The sequence below is a fragment of the Chelon labrosus genome, assembly GCF_963514085.1.
Source record: "Chelon labrosus genome assembly, chromosome: 10".
Lineage (NCBI taxonomy): Eukaryota > Metazoa > Chordata > Actinopteri > Mugiliformes > Mugilidae > Chelon > Chelon labrosus.
In genome coordinates this window covers 10909354-10931002 of record NC_140360.1, presented here as the reverse complement: position 1 = coordinate 10931002, position 21649 = coordinate 10909354, and the positions used below count along the sequence as shown (strand labels likewise).

Below are 21649 nucleotides of genomic sequence, written 5' to 3'. Positions count from 1 at the left end.
AACAACATTTTGTTTCCAGACACCACAGGACACCCTCAGAAGGCCAATGTCCATTCTCTGATGAGTCACAACTGCTTTGGAGGCACAAGGGAGACCTACACAATATTGGGAAGGTGGTCATAATGTTATGCCTGATTGGTGTATAATCTAGTGTGCTAATCAGCAAGCTCATCGGGTTAAAACAGCATTAAATTTAAACCCATGTGTCCCAGTTCACAACATCGATGTCTGTCTCTGAATGAACATCATCCTTCAGTGGCTAAAAAAACAAAAAACAAATCTCTGTTCACTTGACGGATGCTTTTCCCAGGAGATGTTCACCAAATTCAGTTCAGCATGACCCAGTCTCAGCCCTACATTTTCAATCTTAAGGCCACAATTTTTTTTTTTTCAAAGCACTACAGGGTTATGGTGACAGACTCCACAGATAGGAAAAAAAAAAATCTCCACTCAAGCCTCACTTAACACTCATTTGATTAATTTTATTGTATCTATAATTTCAGATCTATTAAAGTCAGTCAGAAATTCAACTAGACTCTGCCAGGTGGGGTTTGCTTTTTATCCCACAGTTGTATATTCAACTCATTTAAGCACATTTTTTTGGCATATTTTTAAATTCACAACTAAGCTTTAGCTGGATATAAATCATTTGTCTGTTTTCTCTGTTAAGCTGAAAACATTTGCCGGGTCACATTATTATAAAGAAACCTCCATCGGCCTTTTGGTTAAACATGCTGACTTTTGTTTCAGTTAATAAATTACAGCCCAGTCTGCTTTACTGACACGACATCTTTTGGAACATAAGCTGTGCTGAATTGTAACGAATCCTTTCCCCACCAGCATCATCTGCTCACGCACATGTACAACGTGTGAACCTTGTATTTGCAGTGAGGCGAACGCGATCCAGCTTAAAGAGAAAAAAGCCTCAAGGACACTGTATCAACAAAACAGGCTCGGAAGATTTACAGATAAGAAGCGACGCGGCACATGACAAACTGAAAGCAATGCAAACATAAACATAAAAAAGAAACTATGCAAAAAAATATGATCCATTCAGTATCATGAGTGTGAAATACAATCTAAAAAAATGTTATTTCTGTAAAAGTACCCCTACTCAAGTTTGTTATTTTGGCACTGCATTGTTAGTTTCTAATAAAACATCTTATGCAACACAACCTGAACGTTGATATGCAATAAAAGATCTTTTATCCTTATCACTTTTACTTTTGTGACAGCTGTAGCTGTCTCCAATTAAAACCAATTTAGTCGAGGGCGTGGTGCAATAAAAGCACCAAAATATCACCATTCACTCAGGGGTAGCATTTAATATCTGCAGAGCATTGCTCACAAAACTTCTTCAATCTGAGAGCGCAGTCAGCAACTCGAGAGCCGCAAACAACGGGCAAGCCGTAAAAGCCTGCAACGCTCTCTGATCTCGTGTCCAAAGGGCAGACAGGATCCAGTGGTGCAGTAACAACAAAAGAGCACTGTTATTATTACTGCCAGCGACAAGGACCGACACACACAACCCAAAGCCATGGAGAAGTATGAGGAATTCGAAAAGCCTGTGGAGAGGAGAGGGGTGAGTTATAGCCCAGGTGTGATCATTACATTTCAGTCTGCTCTGTGACAGTGTCCAAACAGCTTAATCATGATGGATGGTGTTTGTGTGCCGGTGTCCCCAAACAGAGACTGACTACAGTCCTGGCACTGGCTACACTCGTATCTGCGTTCGGTTCGTCCTTCCAGTACGGTTATAACGTGGCTGTGATCAACTCTCCAGCACCGGTAATCTGAGTTTAACTGCATACAGTCACTGTAAGGCCGGCGTCAATATGAAACGCAGATGTGTTCTCTCTTTAGTTCATGCAGCGGTTTTATAACGCCACCTATATGGACCGCTACAGCACACCCATGGAGGAGAACACCCTGACTCTGCTGTGGTCTCTGTCCGTGTCCATGTACCCTCTGGGGGGCTTCTTTGGCTCCCTCATGGTGGCTCCTCTGGTCAACAAACTGGGGAGGTAAAGCTCCTTCACTCCGTTCATCACGTTGAGCTCTGTGACAAGTCCGTTTTCTGGATCTGAACTGAGTTCCTCTGACAGGAAGGGCACCCTCCTCTTCAACAACATCTTCTCCATCGTCCCCGCCGTGATGCAAGGGGTCAGTGAGACCGCCAAGACCTACGAGATCATCATCGTAGCCAGATTCATAGTGGGCATCTGTGCAGGTCAGATCGTGCGTCTTCAAGTGTTTATTATATCGGTCAGAAAATGAGTTGTTTGATTCCATCCATGCATCTTTCCCTCGTCTGCAGGGCTCTCGTCCAACGTGGTGCCCATGTATCTGGGAGAACTCGCTCCCAAGAACCTGAGGGGAGCCATTGGCATCATACCGCAGCTCTTCATCACCATCGGCATCCTCTGCGCGCAAGTCCTCGGCATCAGGAGCATACTGGGCAACAGCACACGTACTGACTCACGCTGCGCTGAAGGAAATAATCGACCCTTTACTGGTTTACTACTGAAACATATTAAACAAACAAATGTCTCTGTATCCAGACTGGACCCTGATGCTTGGCTTGACTGGCGTTCCTGCCCTGATCGAGCTCCTGGTGCTGCCTTTCTTCCCAGAGAGCCCCAGGTACATGCTCATCCAGAAGGGAAACGAGAAGACGGCAAAGAAGGGTGAGAAAACTGCCTCAGGGTGCAGCTAGACAACAACGGGAACTGTTTATTTTGGTCGTCTGAATGTTCTTATAACCCTTCAGCGCTGCAGCGTCTCCGCGGCTGGGATGACGTGGATTCAGAGCTGGCAGAGATGCGCCTGGAGGAGCAGTCAGAGAAGGCCGAGGGCCGCCTGACTGTGCTCAACCTGCTGTCCCAGCGCTCTCTCCGCTGGCAGCTGATCTCCATCGTCATCATGAACATGGGTCAGCAGCTATCAGGGGTCAACGCGGTGAGACGTGCCTGTCCAGCAGGCCAGATTTAAACTAATTGTGCTGTTCTTTGAATTTTGTTGATGAGGCGTTAGGACACAAAGCAGGATCTTTGCATCACTCTCCTTCTATTTTTAATCTGTTCTCTCAGATCTACTACTACGCAGACAGCATTTATGGCTCTGCAGGAGTCAAGCCAAATGACATCCAGTACGTCACGGTGGGAACAGGTGCAGTGAATGTCGGCATGACTATAGCTGCCGTAAGTACCCCTGCACCTGCAGTGTGTAGTTTAGAGGGAGCAGTAGGGAGGCAGTAGTTCTGAACAGGGTGTTTGTTGTTGCAGGTCTTCATCGTGGAGGCCTCGGGGCGACGGCTGCTGCTCCTCATTGGTTTCGGGGTCTGCTGCGGAGCCTGCGTGCTGCTCACCATCGCTCTCACCCTCCAGGTACCTTGAGAGAGCCACAGTGTGACTCACGACATGTTACTCTGCTGCTCTCTAGTGGCTCAGAAAAAATAATCAGCAGTGTCAACACCTTGAGATCAGGAGACATGCAGAAGAGAGAAAGTTGTGAGAAATTAGTATGAACCGATATACAATCATGTGGGCGGCACAGTGGTGTGGAGGTTAGCACTGATGGCTCACAGCAAGAAGGTTCTGGGTTCGAATCCAGGCCGTTCTGTGTGGAGTTTGCATGTTCTCCCTGCGTCTACGTGGGTTCCTCCCACTCTCCAAAGACAATTGGTGATTCTAAATTGAGAGTGTGAATGGTTGTCTGTCTGCTATAGACTGGAGACATGTCCTGGGTGTACCCTGCCTCTTGCCCGATGACAGCTGGAATAGGCTCCAGCCCCCCCCCCCCCCCCCCCCCCCCCCCCGACCCTTCACAGGACAATCAGTTACAGAAAATGAATGAATGAATGAAGGATATACTGAAACAAGCATCCAGAGCTGTAAAGCATCAGACACATTCTCAGTCATATTCAAAGTTATGTGAGTATTTCTGAGTGAGTGTGACTTTAATACACCTTAAAGTGTATATGTAGATGTCTAGAAACCTGCTTTTCACTTTAAGAATAGACACGTTTTCAGCTGCAGTTATCAAAATCATTTTGCCATTAAGCTACAATCACGGGCAATTAAATAAACCCACGTCTTATCTGACTGATTCAATCTTGTCCTGCCACTTGCACTTTGTCCCCAACAGCCGAGTAAACAGATTAACTATAAATTTAGTGCAACGTACACTGTCGTTGTTATCACCCTTCAGGTCAAATGATCAACGACCGGGCACCTCTGAATAAAATGTAAATGTTAAGTTGTTGACTCTTAGTCCTCGGGCTCTTTTGCTGCTGCCGCTGCTGCTTTTAAGGGTAGATGTGCTGTCACACTGTTTATTTGCCCGTTGCCAAGATGAATCATAGTATCAGATCTTCACTGATGATGTGTTCTTTTCATTTATTGCGTCCTCGGAGTGAACTTATTCAGAGTTCACTGACTAATTCTGCTGCTCTTGAACCAAAAAGTCAGGGTCTTGTCAGGTGAGCAGGTAGGAGTGCAGATCAGGTGGTGAGGGGGAAAGGTGACACTCTGAGGACTACTACAGGACAGGGATGGAAAAGCAGGCTCTAGTGTGACGGATCTGATCATTCATTCATTCATTTTCTGTAACCGCTAGTCCTCTGGAGGGGGCTGGAGCCTATCCCAGCTGTCACTGGGCGGGAGGCGGGGATCAGGGAAGGACTTATTTTCTGAAAGAACTTTTTACATGAAGCAACCAGAGTTCAAGAAAATATAATCCGTGTCTCTGTGCTGCAATTTACCATGCTGTCTGTGATAATATTATACTGTACATCTAGAGTTCACACCATGTTCTGGAAAATAAAACTTGGCATAGCTCTGTTTGCTGAGTCAGTGAGAAATTTGAGACAGAAAAACAGAGACCCACCGCTGAAAGAGAAACACCGGCTATCAGACAGAACCACAAAGCCCAGCGCTGCCCTCCTGCAAACCTGCAGTCTCACCTGGTTTCCAGCCTTTTTCCAGACCAGACATTCGTCACTTCGCCTGCAGCAAAGGCACAATTTAGAGAAACAGGCACATCGATCACCCACCCACTGTTGCCTTTAACACACACACACACTCCCACACTGTGTTTGTGTATTTATTCCTGCTGTAAACCATCAATACTAACAGGTAATGATAACAGTGGCTGCTTGTTTGGGTTTTCAGGACAGCGTGACGTGGATGCCCACAGTCAGCATCGCCTGTGTCATCATCTACGTCATAGGACACGCCATAGGACCCAGTGAGTCTGACCCCACCTGCGGTTGTTTACACACATGCTGATTACAACAGGGCGCTCCATTAGCTGAAGTGTTGTTTGGATGTAACCAGACATGTAATCAGGAATTCAGTAAAGCAGCGCTCGGTTGTTTGAGACATGAGCGTCCTCGCCGTGAGCCAGATGAACGATGATGTGCTCCGGGGTGTTTTGGTTGTGGTTAACCACATCTTGTGCTCTGCAGGTCCCATTCCTAACGTGGTGACCACAGAGATGTTCAGGCAGTCGGCCAGGCCAGCGGCCTTCATGGTCGGAGGCGCCGTCCACTGGCTCTCCAACTTCACTGTTGGCCTCGTCTTCCCCTTCCTAGAGGTTGGTTACACAATTTCAAGAAACTCTTACACCGTGGGAGGAAAAGTTTATTATTTCATAATGTAATTAGTCACAGATGGTTTAAGTCAGGCACTTCCGACTAAATTTGCTGAACGTGGGAATCATTAAACTTTGACTTCTTTAATTCAGTATGTACTGTGTTAAAGGGGAACTACTGTTTTTTACAGCCTGGACCTTATTTCCTCACCCATATAACTTTTGCGTCATCTGGAGTCGTTCGGATGATATTTAGATCCGCGTTTATCCATACAGTGGGAGCGACTGGGGCAAAGAGAAAAGAAAAAAGTATAGCGATTGTCTTTTGCCGATTGAAAGTCACTGCTCCTGGCTCTGGCTACACACACTCACTTGCCAGTTTATTAGGTACACCAGTGAAAACCCATGCACTCTAATCCTGCACTAAACCTTTCTTTGTGACCGTTGTGATGTTCAGTTTACGTTGAAACAGAAACGTGGTAATTCAACCATATGATAATTTCGGAGGATGTAGACTAAAACTGGGTTGTCAAAATAATGGAAACATGCGCTGGTACCAAACCATGGCCTCCGAAATGAAAACACAAATGAATCAACATCTCTCTCAGTTATTTGAAACAAATGCAGAACACCATAACCTTCAAGAAAATAAGATTTAGTGCAGGACTGTTACATTAGAATGCATTGTTTTTCACTAGCGTACCTAATGAACTGGGAAGTGAGCGTATTTATTATTATATGGATGGCTATCAATCTGAATCTACCCGTCTAACTCTCCAAGTGGAAGTAAATAAGTGTATTTCCATTCCTCTCAGTCATTTATGTTGTTGTTTTTCTGCAGAATGACTCCTAGGTGGTATATGTGACGTGAAAAGGAAGTAAGAGACATCCATCAGCGCTCTCTTGGTTGTCTTTTCTAATGCACTGAGAGGAGAAATCTTAGAGATAAACATAAACATTAAGCCTATCTCATGTTTACTTCCTCTCAAGTCTTCTTTTTTTTAAACCAAAAAATGCAAACAATGGAGGACTGTGTTTGAGTAACAGAAACCCCAGGAAAGAGCATTACCATAAAAGCAGCACGGGTATCCCGTTTCCCCTCACCTCAGCTGCTGTCTGTGTCCTCTCGACTGCCTTCTGGCTAGATATGTTTACAACTTTTCATCTTTCACATTTCCTCTCCTCGTCTTTTCCCCTTCAGCAAGGCCTGGGCTCTTACAGCTTCATCATCTTTTCCGTCATCTGCCTGCTGACGCTGGTCTACATCTGGTTCGTGGTGCCGGAGACTAAGAACAAGACCTTCCTGGAGGTCTGCCAGATGTTCGCTAAGAGGAACAAAGTCGAGCTCAAACTGGGTGACGGCGATCTGCCAATGAAAGAGCGCAAACACAGCCTGAAGGATGCAGAGAAGGCCACGGCCCTCTGAAGAAAAATGAGACCATTGAGAGGAGAGGAAGTCTTCTCTCTGGGGTGATTTGATGGGGGAGGAGAGACGCGGCTATGAACTGGACAATGATTTAATTTAGAATCTATTTTTTACTTTACGAGGAATCTTTACACAATATCTGTGTGTTGTGTGTTAGCGCCTGCAGAGCGCTGATAATAACGATATTTGCACTAAATGCAGAGGTGTGAATGGGCGGTTAAGTCATTAAACAAGCCAACATGTCTCTTGTAAGCCTTTATTTATGATGCAAAGATATAAGTTCGATACACGGCTGAAGCTACATTTTCCTTAAGCACTGACACACAGGTCCCTGAAATGCATTTTATCCTTCATAAACATTTTAAAACCCCCATCAACCATCAGCAGTGACAATTTGGTTTAATGCAGTATTTTTAATGCGCATACAAACAGAAGCGACACAGGTTCTTTCAGGAGCATCTGTACTGGTTGTCCAGCTGCACACCTCCATACAGACTAAGCTTAGTGGTTCCCCAGCTGAACACATTCCCACTGGTGGTGCTGTTACTCTGACACGACATCTGGTTCCGGATATCTGCCGTGGTCAGCACATAGTCCCAAATGTTGACATCAGTCATCTTGCCCATAAAGGCGTCTTCGTTGGAGATTCCCAATAATCCATCCTGGTCTTTTCCCAGGATGAAAACACCGCCGGGGCTGATCGTGTAACCGCTCTTCAGATACCGCTGCTCGCCCACCATGCCGTTGATCCACAGCTCAGCCCCGCCGGTGTGGGACGACCAGGTGATGCAGTAGTTCGCCCAGTCTCGGGACCTGAAGGTGTGCGGCAGGTTCACAAACTCGTTGCCGATCCAGAGGCCCACTTCTCTGGCGTCTCTGTCCTCGATGATGGAGATCATCAGCTCGTTGTCGTTGCCGTTGCTGGAGTAGGACATGACAGTGCAGACCCCTTCAACTTTAGGCAGGACGTGCATGCAGACGGTGAAGGAGTCCAGGTCCATGGGGCGGCTGAGGCGGGCCAGAGCGTAGCCACCATAATCTTTCTCCTCAAAGTTGAGCACCAAAGGAAACAGAGTGTGGGATTCTGAGGCAGATAGAAAATGGATTCAGACTGGAGAACGAGAAACAGCCATTAACAGCCATCTATCTTTGATCACAGGTGAATGTCAGAACCACTCACCGTATCTGGTAGGCCTTGAATTGCGAAATCCACCTAAAGGGAATGAATAAAAAGAAGAGAAAAGTTAATATTTTATATCTCACATTTAGCCATCTTTAGTGGTTTTTAGGAATAACTGTTCAACCACCTGAAAGCATGCTCTTCCCAAGGGATGTTATCAGCCCCTCGATCTTCAGCAGCTTGGATTCTATCTCATCTTGCCTACAAAATGCTGACAAGACAAAAAGTAAAAGAGCACAGTGAAGGTCAGGCTCGGGCATTATTCCTTATTTCAGTTCTGAGGAATAAACGCCATGACAACGTTGTATAATCACACACTACACACTTCCTTTCCCGATGCGTGGCAGGAAAGATGACTCCACCACACGGTCGTTGAGAGGTTGAGCGACGCGGTAGTCGTTCAGCAGGGTATGGTTGTCTAAGTCCATTAGCGTACTCTCGAGCTTCCTGATCTGAACACGGTAGAGATTCAGTTAAATTACAGTGGCGCCACATAACAGCCAAAACACGACTTCTTTCCTTTAAAATATTCTACAAAGCGCGCTCTGCCTGACCTACCTGGTTATGTGAAAGAGTGATTGGTGTATCAAACACGGTCCAGATGATGCTCTCGGAGCAGGGCGGAGTGGTCAGGGAGCCCTGGTACCTGAAGAAATGGTTGAGGTTCTCGGGGAGCATGGAGCGCACGTCGAGACTCGATATGTTCATGGACTGATCTGTCGGGGTTACACGAGCGCCACGTTACACTCAAACACTTTCCTCAGGTTCAGATAAAGTTTGGTTTGATGCCCGCCGATGCTACAGTGCACAGATGTACTCACCTGCATACTTGATTTTCTCCAAGTTTGAGATAAAATCACTATAGTAGGTGTTCTCAAAGTGCCCGTCCTGGAGATAAACAAAAGCAGTGTCAAAATTAAAGCTTAAATACATTTAACTAGCCTCAAATCAGGCTTTAGCTTTAAAAGATAATTCTGGTATCATTATTACTCAAGTTTACGTGTTGATTTGGCCATTATACCTGGCCCTTCCTTAAAACATTAATTCATCAAGGTAAGAAACTAAGATATGTTAAATGGTAAATGATTGTGGAAGTTTAAAATGACTTTAATTGGAGGTGGAAACCAAAGTTTATCACTCTTATTCTATATAATCACAAGAAAACAGCACGTCCGGCGTTCACATATTCACACATGGAAGTTTGGGTTATGTTTTTAGCATCAAAAAGTCAGACTGTTGGTGCTGCTTGCCCTATCTCACTTTAATTTAGTCAAGTCACTGACTCGGGATGACTGACTCTACGCCGCTATCACAGAGGATGCTGGCGGTGGCGTTGCTGCATCAATGACATCTCAAAGGGAAAAAGGCAGGAAGCGTCTCATATCTGAGGCGGCCTGAGATCCAGAGCAACCTTTCTGGAAACAAGCGCTCATTCAACGTGTCAGCGTGCAGATGAAGATTCAATAGAGTATTTAAGCCAGCAGGATGGGGAGAAAAAAAAAAAAAAAACTAAACAAAGTGCACACTTCAAACCCCACGCCGGAACATTTTGCTAATTTTTCACAACAAAGAGATTTCGCCATTTTCTAAACGCCCTGCAGCAGAATTAATCGCCACTTTTGTCGATGTTGAATAACCCAGTGGGCAGACAAAGAAAAAGGAAGAGGTATTTGTGGCTCACGTACATCATAGATAAAGGCGAGCACTGCCAGTCCGTCCGGCTTATCTTTGGCCTCAGCGAAACTCTTGTACCTGTCAGAGTTGTAATGGACAACATGGAGCTGAAAGACAAGGTGGAAATGCAGAACAGGTTAGGTGCCAGAACAATGGAAAATGCACAACATGTATAAATTAACTTTAAATTTAGTTCAGACCAGAAAACAAAAGCCTCTGATAAATAAATTTGTATGTAGGCGGATCACAAATGGAGCTTATTAAAGTCCAGGAACTACATACTACTACACTGTCAGCATACAATAATGTCTGTGTAAATAAAGTTTGTTAAATATCATTTCACACTCTGATCTCTGTAAACTTTAAAGAGTGTGTTTGTGTAAAGCGTCTTGAGACGATTTGTATTGTTATTGACGCTATATAAATAAAATTGAATTGAATTGAATTGTTTGCACTGTGCATTAAAGGCCTGTCATCACTTCACTGGATAGGTGGACGTTTATTTAATGTATTATTATTTTTTTAAAGCCGACCTCTGCCATGTAGCGGATGCCGTCTATGGTGTGCTCCGATCCGCTGGCCTCCAGGTCCCAGCCGCCCCAGTGCAGGTGCATCTGGACAGCTGTGTACTTTCCTGGGAGGCCCTTTGTGATCTCCATGGTGGGGGGCAGGTTGATTTGAACTGATGGGAACAAAACGGCATCATGACAAACACTTTATGTTGGATGGAGCACGAAGTGTGCACATCCCTGTTAAATCAGCAGGAAACATCAAACGAAGATAAATCATATCAGAGCTATCGGCACGTTTATTTAAAAAGCTGCAGCCTATGTAACGTTTTCATAGGAAAAAGTTAAAAGTAAAATACCACAGAATGACCTCACTGCATAAGTGTGCTCATCCTTTTAAAATATGACATATTTCACTGAGTTCAGAATCAAATTCTTCTCAAGTTCATGCGAAATTCACACCTGTCTTCACCTGAAGTGACACAAATGAATCTTGACTGATTTTTCCTGTCATGTTCTTGTTTGCGTGCTACTTCGAGAGCCATGGGCCACAGACAGACTCGTGTTTTGGAAGGATCTGAATCGGAGCTCAGTACTGACTCCTAATCCTGAGTTGGCGCACAGGAGATAGCATTGCAGTTCGACATAATCTGGAATGTTTTGGGGGACGAACATTAGGAAATATTCCCAAGAAACTGATGGCACCTTATCCAAACACAGTGTAATCAAATAAAGGGTGCTTCAAGTAGTGTGCACACTAATGAAATGGGGCTTTTTATTTTTATCATAGGTTATAACATAATTCATGATTCTTAAAAAGTTCTGATATCATTTATATTTGTTTTACATCAACAAAAACTGCTGATTTAACAGAGTGAACACCATTTTTTTTCACCATGTAACTGCTGTTGTGTCACCTTTCAAGCAGCATTGACTTACATTTATTTTAAGATGTTATGGAAATATTAAATGTATGTCCAGTAATGCATGAGTACCATCAACAGCATGCAAGAACAGTTGCAGTCTTGGAAATGGTGTGCTCTGAAGAAGCACACGACTTGAGATTGTTATGGGAACAAAAATGAGTTGAGAAGAAGCCAACGGTCACAAGAAGTGGAGCAGAAAAAAAGGTGTGTCAGAGCCAATTCACACTGAAGTTGAGTAATTTTCACATTTTAAAATCCACACGGCGTCTCTTACCTGTGTGCCCGTTGTTTGTCATGAGGAAACTCCCTTTCTGGGCATCGTATCCGCTGAGCTCCAGCTGCAACATGTCGGGGTTATATTTCACTTTGCGCCTCTGGATGTCAATTGGGGACTGCTTCTTCCCGCCACACGAAGGGTACTTGGTTGCCCAGTGCAATTGGTCCAGAGCTCCCTCTGTAAAGCAGAGCACGCACTAATAATCATTAGATCAAATAGTAATAATAAAAAAAAAGATTTGTGTATTGAGTGAGACTATTGGAGATGGCATTGCTTTGTTTGCGGAGGATTTAAACAGCTCACGGGTTGCTGGTTATACAGACACGCACAGGACTTGTTCAACTGGATGCATGTCCCTATAGTCGTCTGTTCACTCTCATAATATTTACAACAGTTGTCCTGTACGAACCGAACATCACTTACATGTCTTCACAAGCTCTCGGTGTAACCAGAGTCTGACAGCGGTTATAGAAAAAGGATTTGGCCAAAGCCCAGAGCGTCATCCAGAAAAATGAGCCATTAAATAACTCTGATGAATGTAAAATAGTAATAATATTCTCAAATTTAGTTCAGGAACGTGTAAAAAGTCCGTTTTATTTGCTATTGTACAACCTACAAAACTAAATCCGTGCTGGACATGTCGGTACGCACGTTTTACGCATCAAGCCCCATGACTTCAGCTGGAAAAACTTTTGGTGCTTTTGATTTTAACAACGTGTAGTTTATATATATATAAAATTAAATAAAGACAACGATATGAAAGGAAAATTGCCCACCGTGGTATGTCCAGTGTATTCCATCATGACCACATCTGACCATAGAGACCAGAAGTGCGGAGGCAAACACAGAGAAGAGCTCCATCGCCACGTCCTTTCCCCTGTAACGCAGGACTCTCACACCTCACGATGGTTTTCACTCAGCATTTAAACTGTGGTAAACTGAACAGTGGAGGGAGGTGCCAACACCTCCCTCCACTGTTTACCACAAGCAGTGTACCACTGACTTTACACTTCAAGAAGTCGACTAACTTGTTATTTGGGAGGTTTATCAAGATTTTTTATCGGTCATCACAGGAAACAACGAGCATTATTCCGAGAACATCAACAAAGAGCTGCCAATAGATAAAAAAAACTGTCACCCTCGTGTGACACATTGAGCGCCTGAGAAAGTGAATAATAGCATAATGAATTATTTCATCATGTACACCTGCTGATGCGCACCAGTCGCAACATGCCCAACACCTCAACTTTAAATGCCAGAGCTGTCAGACTCGGGGGTGTGTGGGTGTGCGGTTTGGCAGGGAAGACAGATGTCCTAACAAGGAGATAAAAAAATGTGAAGCACGTTGTTTGTCTTCGGAGGGGTGCTTCACGTCCGGCACAAAAATAAACGGTCTGGAATTTAAAGGACTAGTTCAACATTTTGGGAAACGTGCTTATTTCTTGCCCAGAGTTGGAGAATAAGATGGGAACTATACTCTCATATCTGTCAGGTTAATATCAGATAGCAACAACAAAAATAAGTTCCAGTTGTATGCAGGCACCTCTAGGATAAAAAGCATGACCAACATGACCCCTCCAATTAAAATGTCCACTGAGTTGTCATGCCTCAGTAAAGAGCTGTTTTTATAAACTGAGAACCCATGACAAAGCTTTATGAAACCTCTGACTCTTCAAATCTTGGTTTGCATCCATTGGTCCCTCCAAGCAACAGGCCAAGAAACTGGACATAACTGATGCCTTCAAAGCAGAAGAAACACTGTAGGTCTGGCTGCAGCCTGAAAGAGTCCAAACATTTGGAAAATCTGCACAAAAACTGAAATGTGAAAATGACAAATTGCCCACTTGTGTTAATCTGGGATTATGTGCAGGACTTTTTCTTGGTCAGACAGAGTACCAGTGGAAAAGACAAATGCAACTTCTTCTCTTATACTTCGGCTCTTGTGTAAAACAGTCAAATAGATAATGTGCTAATCAGCAAGCTTCAAATGTCCTCGTAGGAAGTCTTTGCTACCTTTGGACAGAGCTGTTTTCCTTTGTTTCCAGTCTTTATGCTAAGCTAAGATAGTGACCATACAGACACCTTATCTGTAGCGCATCTATGTAACATATGGTTTAGGAATTCATTTCTCACTAGCTTTAAAGGGGAATTACCGTTCTTTACAACCTGGACCTTATTTCTGGCAGATATTTAGATCTGCATATATCCATATAGTGGGAATGACTGGGGCACGGAAAGGCAGCCTCTAGATAACGCATTATCTGCCACAAAACTCTTCATTTCACCAATATTTTGTTATGATACGCTAGTGCTGCCCGTTGAGTCCGGAGTTATCTGTTATCATCATCGGGGGTCTGTAGATTGACCTACTAACCTCTGACCGTTTTGAGTCAGAGAATACGGATGAGGAGCTCGTTGAAAGGAGGATGTGGAGGCAGAGAGAGGAACAGCTGGCCAAAGAACAACAAACCGCTGCATGATAGGTGCAGGTAACAGGTAATTCCGGACTCAACGGGGAATAGCACTAGCGTATCATAACAAAATATTGGTGAAGTGAACGAGTTTTGCGGCAGACAATGCGTTATTTAGAAGCTGCGTTTCGGTGCCCCAGTCACTCCCACTATATGGATATACGCAGATCTAAATATCGTCTGAACGACTCCAAATGACACCAAAGTTATATGGGTGAGTAAACGATTGTATTTTATGCCAGAAATAAGGTCCAGGTTGTAAAAAACGGTAATTCCCCTTTAAAATCAAAGTTTAACGTGGGGTACGTTTGGAGTTAAGGAAGAAAATTGGTCAAAGTCTATGCAAGGGGATGTTTGTGTCTGCGTGTGCAAAGACTCGATTAAATTATAAAGTGATCAAAGGGCTCACATTGATTTAAGACTTTCATTGTTCCACACACATCCTTCCTCTGTGGACAGCAGTCAGCGGCCTCTCCGCGGTCTGCTCTTGATTAATGCCAGTTGTTTTTATGTTTGGCTATCAGCACCTGGAGGCTGATTAAAAACGGTTTTAAACAGGCCCAGGTGGGGAAAGCGGACTTGATGTTTATGGGTGAAGTTACAGGACAGAGTACGCAACACAAAGGCTGAGATCATTAAGATGCCCCTCAGCCTGCCTCCAGCAGCACTTAAAAATGAACCATCTTCCTCCTCAGTAAATCACTAGGTTTAACTTAGCCTTGAGGACAATGATAGTCTTTAAGGTCTTTGCGACTTTAATGATGTAATTGTGCCAGACAAGAGCAAGCTTGTTATTTAAAGCTTACATATGTGTGTGATTCAGGTGCAGACTGCGTGCACGGTACACGGCTTCAGCAAAGAAGAGAAACGAACCAAAGAAAAGCCTCATTCTTTGTCCAGAAAGATTTGTTTGGACACGATAAATTTTACAAGGTGCGACAAAGGCAGGAAACCGAATCCGATCTTTACTGGTTGCTGCATTTTTATGAGTCAGATGACAATTTATGACACTGTGACTTTCACTCCAGTAGTCGGAGTAGCTGGATAGAAACCAGACAACCTACCGGTAAACTTTGATCATGTGTGGTGTCAGCGAAGTTTACGGGCCAGTTCAAAGCGTAAACATTTCCCCGGACACTGGCTTTTCATACACGACACACACTCATTTATTTCTTTGTGGCATAGATTTAACAAGATTCCAGGAAAATTCCTCTGGGTTTCTGGTCCATATTGACAGGACAGCGTTGCGTAGTTGTTGCAGATTTATGGGCACGATCTTCATCATGCAAAATCTCCCATTCCACCACATCCCAAAGGGGCTCTGTGGTATTACGAGCTGGCGACAGCTGAGGCCTTGTGCGTACAGAGAAGTAATTCTATGTTCAAGAAACCCGTCTTAGATGGTGTGAGACATCGTCATGCTGCAAGTAGCCATGAGTATTACTCTGTAGTTATAAAAGGATTGTAATGGTCTGCAACAACACGATATGCTATGGTGATAAAGTAATTTGCTGCTGTAAAGGGTATCGTAACACCAATATCACACCCACACCAACAGCCTTAATTGGTGGCAGACAGGATAAATACATACTCTCATTGTTTACACCAGATTCTGACCCTACGGTTTGAATGTTTCAGCAGACTCATTAGCCCGGACAACTTTTTTTTCCAATCATCCATTGTCCAGATTTGTTGGGCATACTCTGTTCTAACGGCAGCCCGGCATGAGTGGAAACCCGCAGTGTTGTCTTCTGCTGCTGTAGCCCAGCGTGTTATGTGATCAGTGGATGCTCTTCTGCATACTATAATGCGTGGTTATTTGAGTTACTGTTACGTTTCCATCTACACGAACAAGTCTGGCCATTTTTCCTCACTTACTGGATGATTTTTTTCTTTTCTTTTCTTTTTCAGACCTTTCTCTGTAAACCCCAGAGATGAGGCGAGATGTGAAAATCCCATTAGCCTAACCGTAACAGCATGGGACCAGCAATAACACCACATTCAAAGTCTAAAACACTTTTGTTCTCCATACTCCATGTACTTTGCATTTTACTGTCTTTTCTGTTGCAGTCCTACTCACTGTTGTGGTTCAATGGGACATGCGTTTGGGTCCTATGGGTTGAGTTGAGGGGAGGGGCCTCTGTGGATCATCCCACAGATACTTGATCAGTTTGGGATCTAGTGAATTTGGAGGCCAGGTCAACACCTTGTGCTGTTTTTCATGTTTTTGAGTTGCTCCTAAACAGTTTTTGTGTGTGTGTCTGCGTCAGGCTGCATCCTGCTGGGGATGGCTGCTGCCATCAAGGAGTGTCATTGCTATGGGGTGAGGGTACCTGGTCTGGTCTAGGTGGGTGCTACATGTCTAAGTAACATCCATACGAATGAATACCAGGTCCAGAAGTTTACCAGCACAACACTGAATTGTCACAAGATGTTATTTACTTCACCATACATTCATTTTAAAATAATGCAGTTGGATGTGTTGTTTCACTTGCATTAAGATGATAACACCATGAAGTGTAAAGAGGCTGAGGAATATGTGTGAATCTGACGTTTAATGTCTTTAGTTTGTGCACTCACGTTAGCGTGGCACTGAAAAGCCACAAGACAGACACATGTCAAAGCTCAGTTGCACAAGTTCTTGGAACCACAAGGTTGTGCAAAGAAAAACATTTCCTGGTTTGCAGTGAACATCATTATTTTACATGTATGAAAACACCCTGTTTTTTTTTTTTGGTGCATCTCTCTAGACAGACAATCAAATATAACAACGTAGAAAGAACTGATGGGTCCAAGTCTTAGTTTACCCGTTTAACTAAGCTTCACTGAGCATGACGACTCTTTCCAAGGAACTCCCTGTTCACACAGCTGCACCAGCCTGGAAGCTGCCCAGTACAGTCACATCCTGAGTCACTCACCAACTCCAGTGGAGCAAATTAGGGCAGCTCAACAGTGGCAAAGAAACACATTCAGCGGGGAGGAAATAACTTTCTCTAAAGCATTCAGGTTGTGGGCTGATGTGAACTGCCAACCAGAAGACTGCCCTCAGCTAACTCCTGGTGCATTTCACACACCACAATCTCACCATTTCCCTAATCTAATTAAACACTCAAACTGACCAAGAGACTAAAGCTGAATGAAAACTGCGAGTGTTACAAATCTCTAATATATACAAGCTAATAATAAATAAAGTCAATTTACAAAAAGAGGGTTGCAAGGTTGTGAAACAATCCACTTCGCTGTTGGCGTCCCTCATCAAAAATTAAATCCGATCTTGTCTTACAAGTCCAGGCCAGTCAAGCTGGTTATAAATGTCATTAATAAAGTCATCTTTGTATTAACCGTGCTGTATTTCTTTTCAGTAAATGATTAGGTACTTTCCGGGTTCGAATTCATGGGCCGATTTTTGCATGTTCGCCCTGTGTCTGCGTGGGTTCTTTCCGGGTACTCTGGCTTCCTCCCACTGTCTAAAGACATGTTTGTTAGGTCAATTTGTGATTCTAAATTGGCCGTAGGTGTGAATGTGAGTGTGAATGGTTGTCTCTCTCTCTGCGTTAGCCCTGTGATAGACTGGAGACCTGCTCCATCTCTTGCCCGATGTTAATAATGTTACTAAGCTTTCAGTTAAGTGCTGATGCTCTGCAAATATTTTGTCAGTAGGTCAAGATCAGAGAAAGGTAAAAAAAAAAAAAAAAAAAGGTGTCATGCTGATGGAGCACAACCACCAACCATTTTTCACACACAATGCATCAAGTGGTTTGTTCTCTGAACTGAACTCAAAACAACACCCAGTCATTGTCTGCACCACCATTTGCTTGCATACTTAAAATCCTGGCTATGTCTGTTACTTGATATCCACTATTAATCTCCCATGCATCACTGGGTATCATGCATTCTCTTAAATGTAGGTATTCAAGGTAAAAAACAAACAAAAACACCATATGCTTCAACTGCTGGCCTAGTGCAGTGGAAAGCTGCAGCATTAAGCTTTCTGCTTGTATGTCTGTGGGCTGTATCAGGAAGTTACTATGAAACAATTATTGTCTAAATGAACAGTTCATATTGGTACTATATTCAAGACATTGTTGCATGCCATTTAGGAAAACTGCAGGTGTAGTATCAGGAACTGGAGCAAATTAGGGCAGCTCAACAGTGGCAAAGAAACACATTCAAAGGGGAGGAAATAACTTTCTCTAAAGCATTCAGGTTGTGGGCTGATGTGAACTGCCAACCAGGAGACTGTCCTCAACTAACTCCTGGTGCATTTCACACACACCAAAATCTCACCCTTTCCCTTATAACATAAGGGAACACTCAAACTGACCAAAAGACTAGAGCTGAATGAAATCTGTGAGTGTTACAAATCTCTAATATATAAAAGCTAATAATAAATAAAGTCAGTTTACATAAAGAAGGTTGCAAGGTTGTGAAACAATCCACTTCGCTGTTGGCGTCCCTCATCAATAATTAAATCCGATCTTGTCTTACAAGTCCAGGCCAGTCAAGCTGGTCATAAATGTCATTAATGAAGTCATTGTATAGTCTTTGTATTAACCGTGCTATATTTCTTTTCAGTAAATGATTAGGTACTTTCCAGGTTTGAAGTCATGTTTGCAGACATGCTTGTTAGGTCAGTTTCTGATTCTAAATTGGCTGTAGGTGTGAATATGAGTGTGAATGGTTGTCTGTCTCTCTGTGTTAGCCCTGTGATAGACTGGAGACCTGCTCCACCTCTTGCCTGATGTCCATATGCTAATATGCTAATTTGTACATTTTTGCTTATACTATTTTAATTTTATTTTACTAGATTTTATTTTACTTATTTTTATTTCTATTTTATTCAATTTAATCTTTTTTTTTATCTAAGGTTCTTAAGAGTGTTTTTTATGTACAACTAAGCTACCGTGACCAAGCAATTTCCCTTGTGGATGAATAAAGTTTATCTAAGTCGAAGTCGAAGTCTAATAATGTTAATAAGCTTTCAGTTAAGTGCAGATGCTCCGCAAATATTTTGTCAGTATAGGTCAAGGTCAGAGAAAGGAAAAATAAAAAAAAGGTGTCATGCTGATGGAGCACAACCACCAACCATTTTTCACAAACAGTGCATCAAGTGGTTTGTCCTCTGAACTGAACTCAAAACAACACCCAGTCATTGTCTGCAGCACCATTTGCTTGCATACTTAAAATCCTGGCTATGTCTGTTACTTGATATCCACTATTAAACTCCCATGCCTCACTGGGTATCATGCATTCTCTTAAATGTAGGTATTCAAGGTGAATAACCCTGTCCAATACTGTTATCAGTAATGTGGGGGCAGCACAGGGGACTGTCCTGTCTCCATTTCTGTTCACTCTGTTCTCTGATGACTGCAGTGGTTGGGTGTACTAGAGGTGGCCAGGAGGTGGAGTATAGGACACTGATCGGAGACTTTGTAGAGTGGTGCAAGGGAAACCACCTACTCCTGAATGTTGACAAGACCAAGGAGCTGGTCGTTGACTTCAGGAGGAAGAAGACACCAGCGGAGCCCATCACCATCCTGGGCCTGGAGGTGGAAGAAGTGGACCACTATAAGTACCTGGGAGCCCATATGAACAGCAGCCCCAGCGAAAAGGACATAAGTAGGATCGACAGATTGATCCATAAGACTGGTCACGTTATTGGCAGTGAGTTGGAGACGTCTGTCTCAGTGAGGGACAGGAGGACACTGGACAAACTGCTCTCCATCATGGACAATCCACTACACCAGACTATAGAGGGGCAGCAGAGCTCATTCTCCAACAGACTGATTCAGCTCCGCTTCCACAGTGAACGCTACAGGACTACTTTCATACCATTCTCAGTCCAGCTGTACAACAACTCACCTTTCTATAACAGATAACTCCATGTTATTCATGTTAATGGACACTATTGCACCTTACTATCATTCCTATGTATATAATATATATTCTTCCATCTCTTTCTCTTGTACATTTTATTTTACTAGATTTTACTTATATGCAGTTTCTCTTGTGGATCAGTAAAGTTTGTCTTAGTCTACTTACTGCACCCAAACAATTCAGTATTTAATTATACTTTGTACTTTGTACATGAAAGACTGCACTATTTACTGCATTACTTTTATCTCAGTTCATTTGGAGATGAACATTTTAAATAGAAAACATGTGGTTAGTTGATTAGTTATAAAACACTGTTATAGGTTAAATGTAATTTTAGGTATTTCCATTCTGAATAAATGAATCTGTTCTTTATTTCACTACATAAATCAGATTGGGAATAATTGCAATACTTTAGATACCGAGACGTTTTTTGTTTTGTTTTTTTTAGGTTGTGGCTGAAAATCTGTGGTACAGAAAATGACCCCAACCATGTGTTGATAACAGAATCTATCCATACTTGGAAATGTTTGCTGGCGCTACTTGTTGCTGTGACACGTTGCCGTGCAGCAGATGGCGCAGTTGGATCTGAATGAGTCCAGACCAGCAGCGACTGTCTCAAGGTCACTGCAGCAAGGCTTTCATCACACCGTCGCTCAAGCCTGATCCGCCGTGGATGCTGCACTCGCTGCACTGCGCAGCTGCAGACGAACCCCACATCCTATGAGCACAGTCACGATGACACGGGGAAACCCTGCTCACTCATGTTGTGATTCACTTCTTCATCTTCAAATTAATCACCAGCTCGGCCATATGCGTTAGGATGGGGCAGCAGGGGTGTTTTATGCTATAAGAGCTGTTAAATACTAAAAACAAATATCTATAAGCACTTCTAGATGAAATAGCTGCAGGTTAAAATGCAGAAGCTTCAATAATTTCGGCTGATCTTAGGATTTAAAAGGCTAAACCGGGACAGATGTCAAGCTTTCAGTTGTATCTAAATGACTAAAGTCCCCCCTCAACTACAGGTAAGTACCCAGTCGTTAAGGGAAATTAGCTGCACCAGTTTCTGGTTATTAGCATAACAAGCAAGTTTTTTCAGGAGGAGTTCCTATTTAAACCTCAGACTTCCCACCAGTCCCCCAGAACTGAAGAAGCTACTCGGATGAGTGGTGAAACGTCTTCTGAAAAAACTAGTCCAGTTGCCTTTTTTGAACCTTTTTTGGACTAAAGATGCTTTAGGTTGAATTTACTTACTAAAATGCGGTTTTCATGTTCATTTTCAGACAGTTTTGTTATGAATCACCGCATCTGTGCACACTGTGGGTTTTTTTTTTTTCTTCTTATGGGGGAAATAAAAAAAAAAAAAGCATCCCCCTCTCTGCTACCATTCATTTTATGAATAAATTCGTGACGGGAAACGGGACAGAAACGTGACCGCAAGAGACATGTGACCAACGTGGAAACACCGCATCAAGAGATCCCTGCCTGCTTCTCTGCACGTACTCATCTCTGCGTCATATTTCCGCCATTTCCATACGAGAAATACATTTCCCACAATTCCCCTGAATTAAAAAAAAAAAACACTTCCTCTCTCTCTTTATATATATACATGCATGTTGTGATTATTAGGATGAAATGCTGCTGAAAAACAAAATCCGCATCCTGCTCTCTCTTCATACGCGGTGTCTGGCTCTTGGTGACGAACCGTTGCGAACGT

At 43.3% G+C, this 21649-nt stretch overlaps 2 protein-coding genes across 2 annotated transcripts; one reads left to right on the top strand and one right to left on the bottom strand.

Moving 5' to 3' along the window:
- The first annotated feature begins 1069 nt into the window (after positions 1-1069).
- slc2a5 (solute carrier family 2 member 5) lies at positions 1070-7155 on the top strand. The gene is made up of 12 exons (XM_084553453.1): positions 1070-1582; positions 1690-1788; positions 1864-2024; positions 2106-2230; positions 2318-2470; positions 2562-2687; positions 2771-2958; positions 3090-3200; positions 3285-3386; positions 5172-5247; positions 5468-5595; positions 6794-7155. The coding sequence occupies exons 1-12, from the start codon at positions 1538-1540 to the stop codon at positions 7016-7018; spliced, it is 1539 nt and encodes a 512-aa protein (XP_084409579.1). The 5' UTR covers positions 1070-1537; the 3' UTR covers positions 7019-7155.
- A 105-nt stretch (positions 7156-7260) lies between these two features.
- Positions 7261-12492, bottom strand: ca6 (carbonic anhydrase VI). The gene is made up of 10 exons (XM_084553452.1): positions 12361-12492; positions 11582-11761; positions 10406-10554; positions 9884-9979; positions 9020-9086; positions 8757-8914; positions 8524-8650; positions 8326-8409; positions 8199-8231; positions 7261-8102 (listed from the first exon to the last, which is right to left on the bottom strand). The coding sequence occupies exons 1-10, from the start codon at positions 12443-12445 to the stop codon at positions 7468-7470; spliced, it is 1614 nt and encodes a 537-aa protein (XP_084409578.1). The 5' UTR covers positions 12446-12492; the 3' UTR covers positions 7261-7467.
- Positions 12493-21649: the final 9157 nt, after the last annotated feature.

Excerpts from the sequence above, each read along its gene's own strand:
- slc2a5 (XM_084553453.1), top strand. The coding sequence starts at position 1,538 with ATGGAGAAGTATGAGGAATTCGAAAAGCCTGTGGAGAGGAGAGGG. Across the intron at positions 2,471-2,561 it reads CATACTGGGCAACAGCACAC|ACTGGACCCTGATGCTTGGC; the intron begins GTACTGACTCAC and ends CTCTGTATCCAG. Across the intron at positions 3,201-3,284 it reads TCGGCATGACTATAGCTGCC|GTCTTCATCGTGGAGGCCTC; the intron begins GTAAGTACCCCT and ends TTGTTGTTGCAG.
- ca6 (XM_084553452.1), bottom strand. The coding sequence starts at position 12,445 with ATGGAGCTCTTCTCTGTGTTTGCCTCCGCACTTCTGGTCTCTATGGTC. Across the intron at positions 11,762-12,360 it reads AATACACTGGACATACCACG|AGGGAGCTCTGGACCAATTG; the intron begins GTGGGCAATTTT and ends TCTGCTTTACAG. Across the intron at positions 8,915-9,019 it reads GGAGAAAATCAAGTATGCAG|ATCAGTCCATGAACATATCG; the intron begins GTGAGTACATCT and ends TAACCCCGACAG.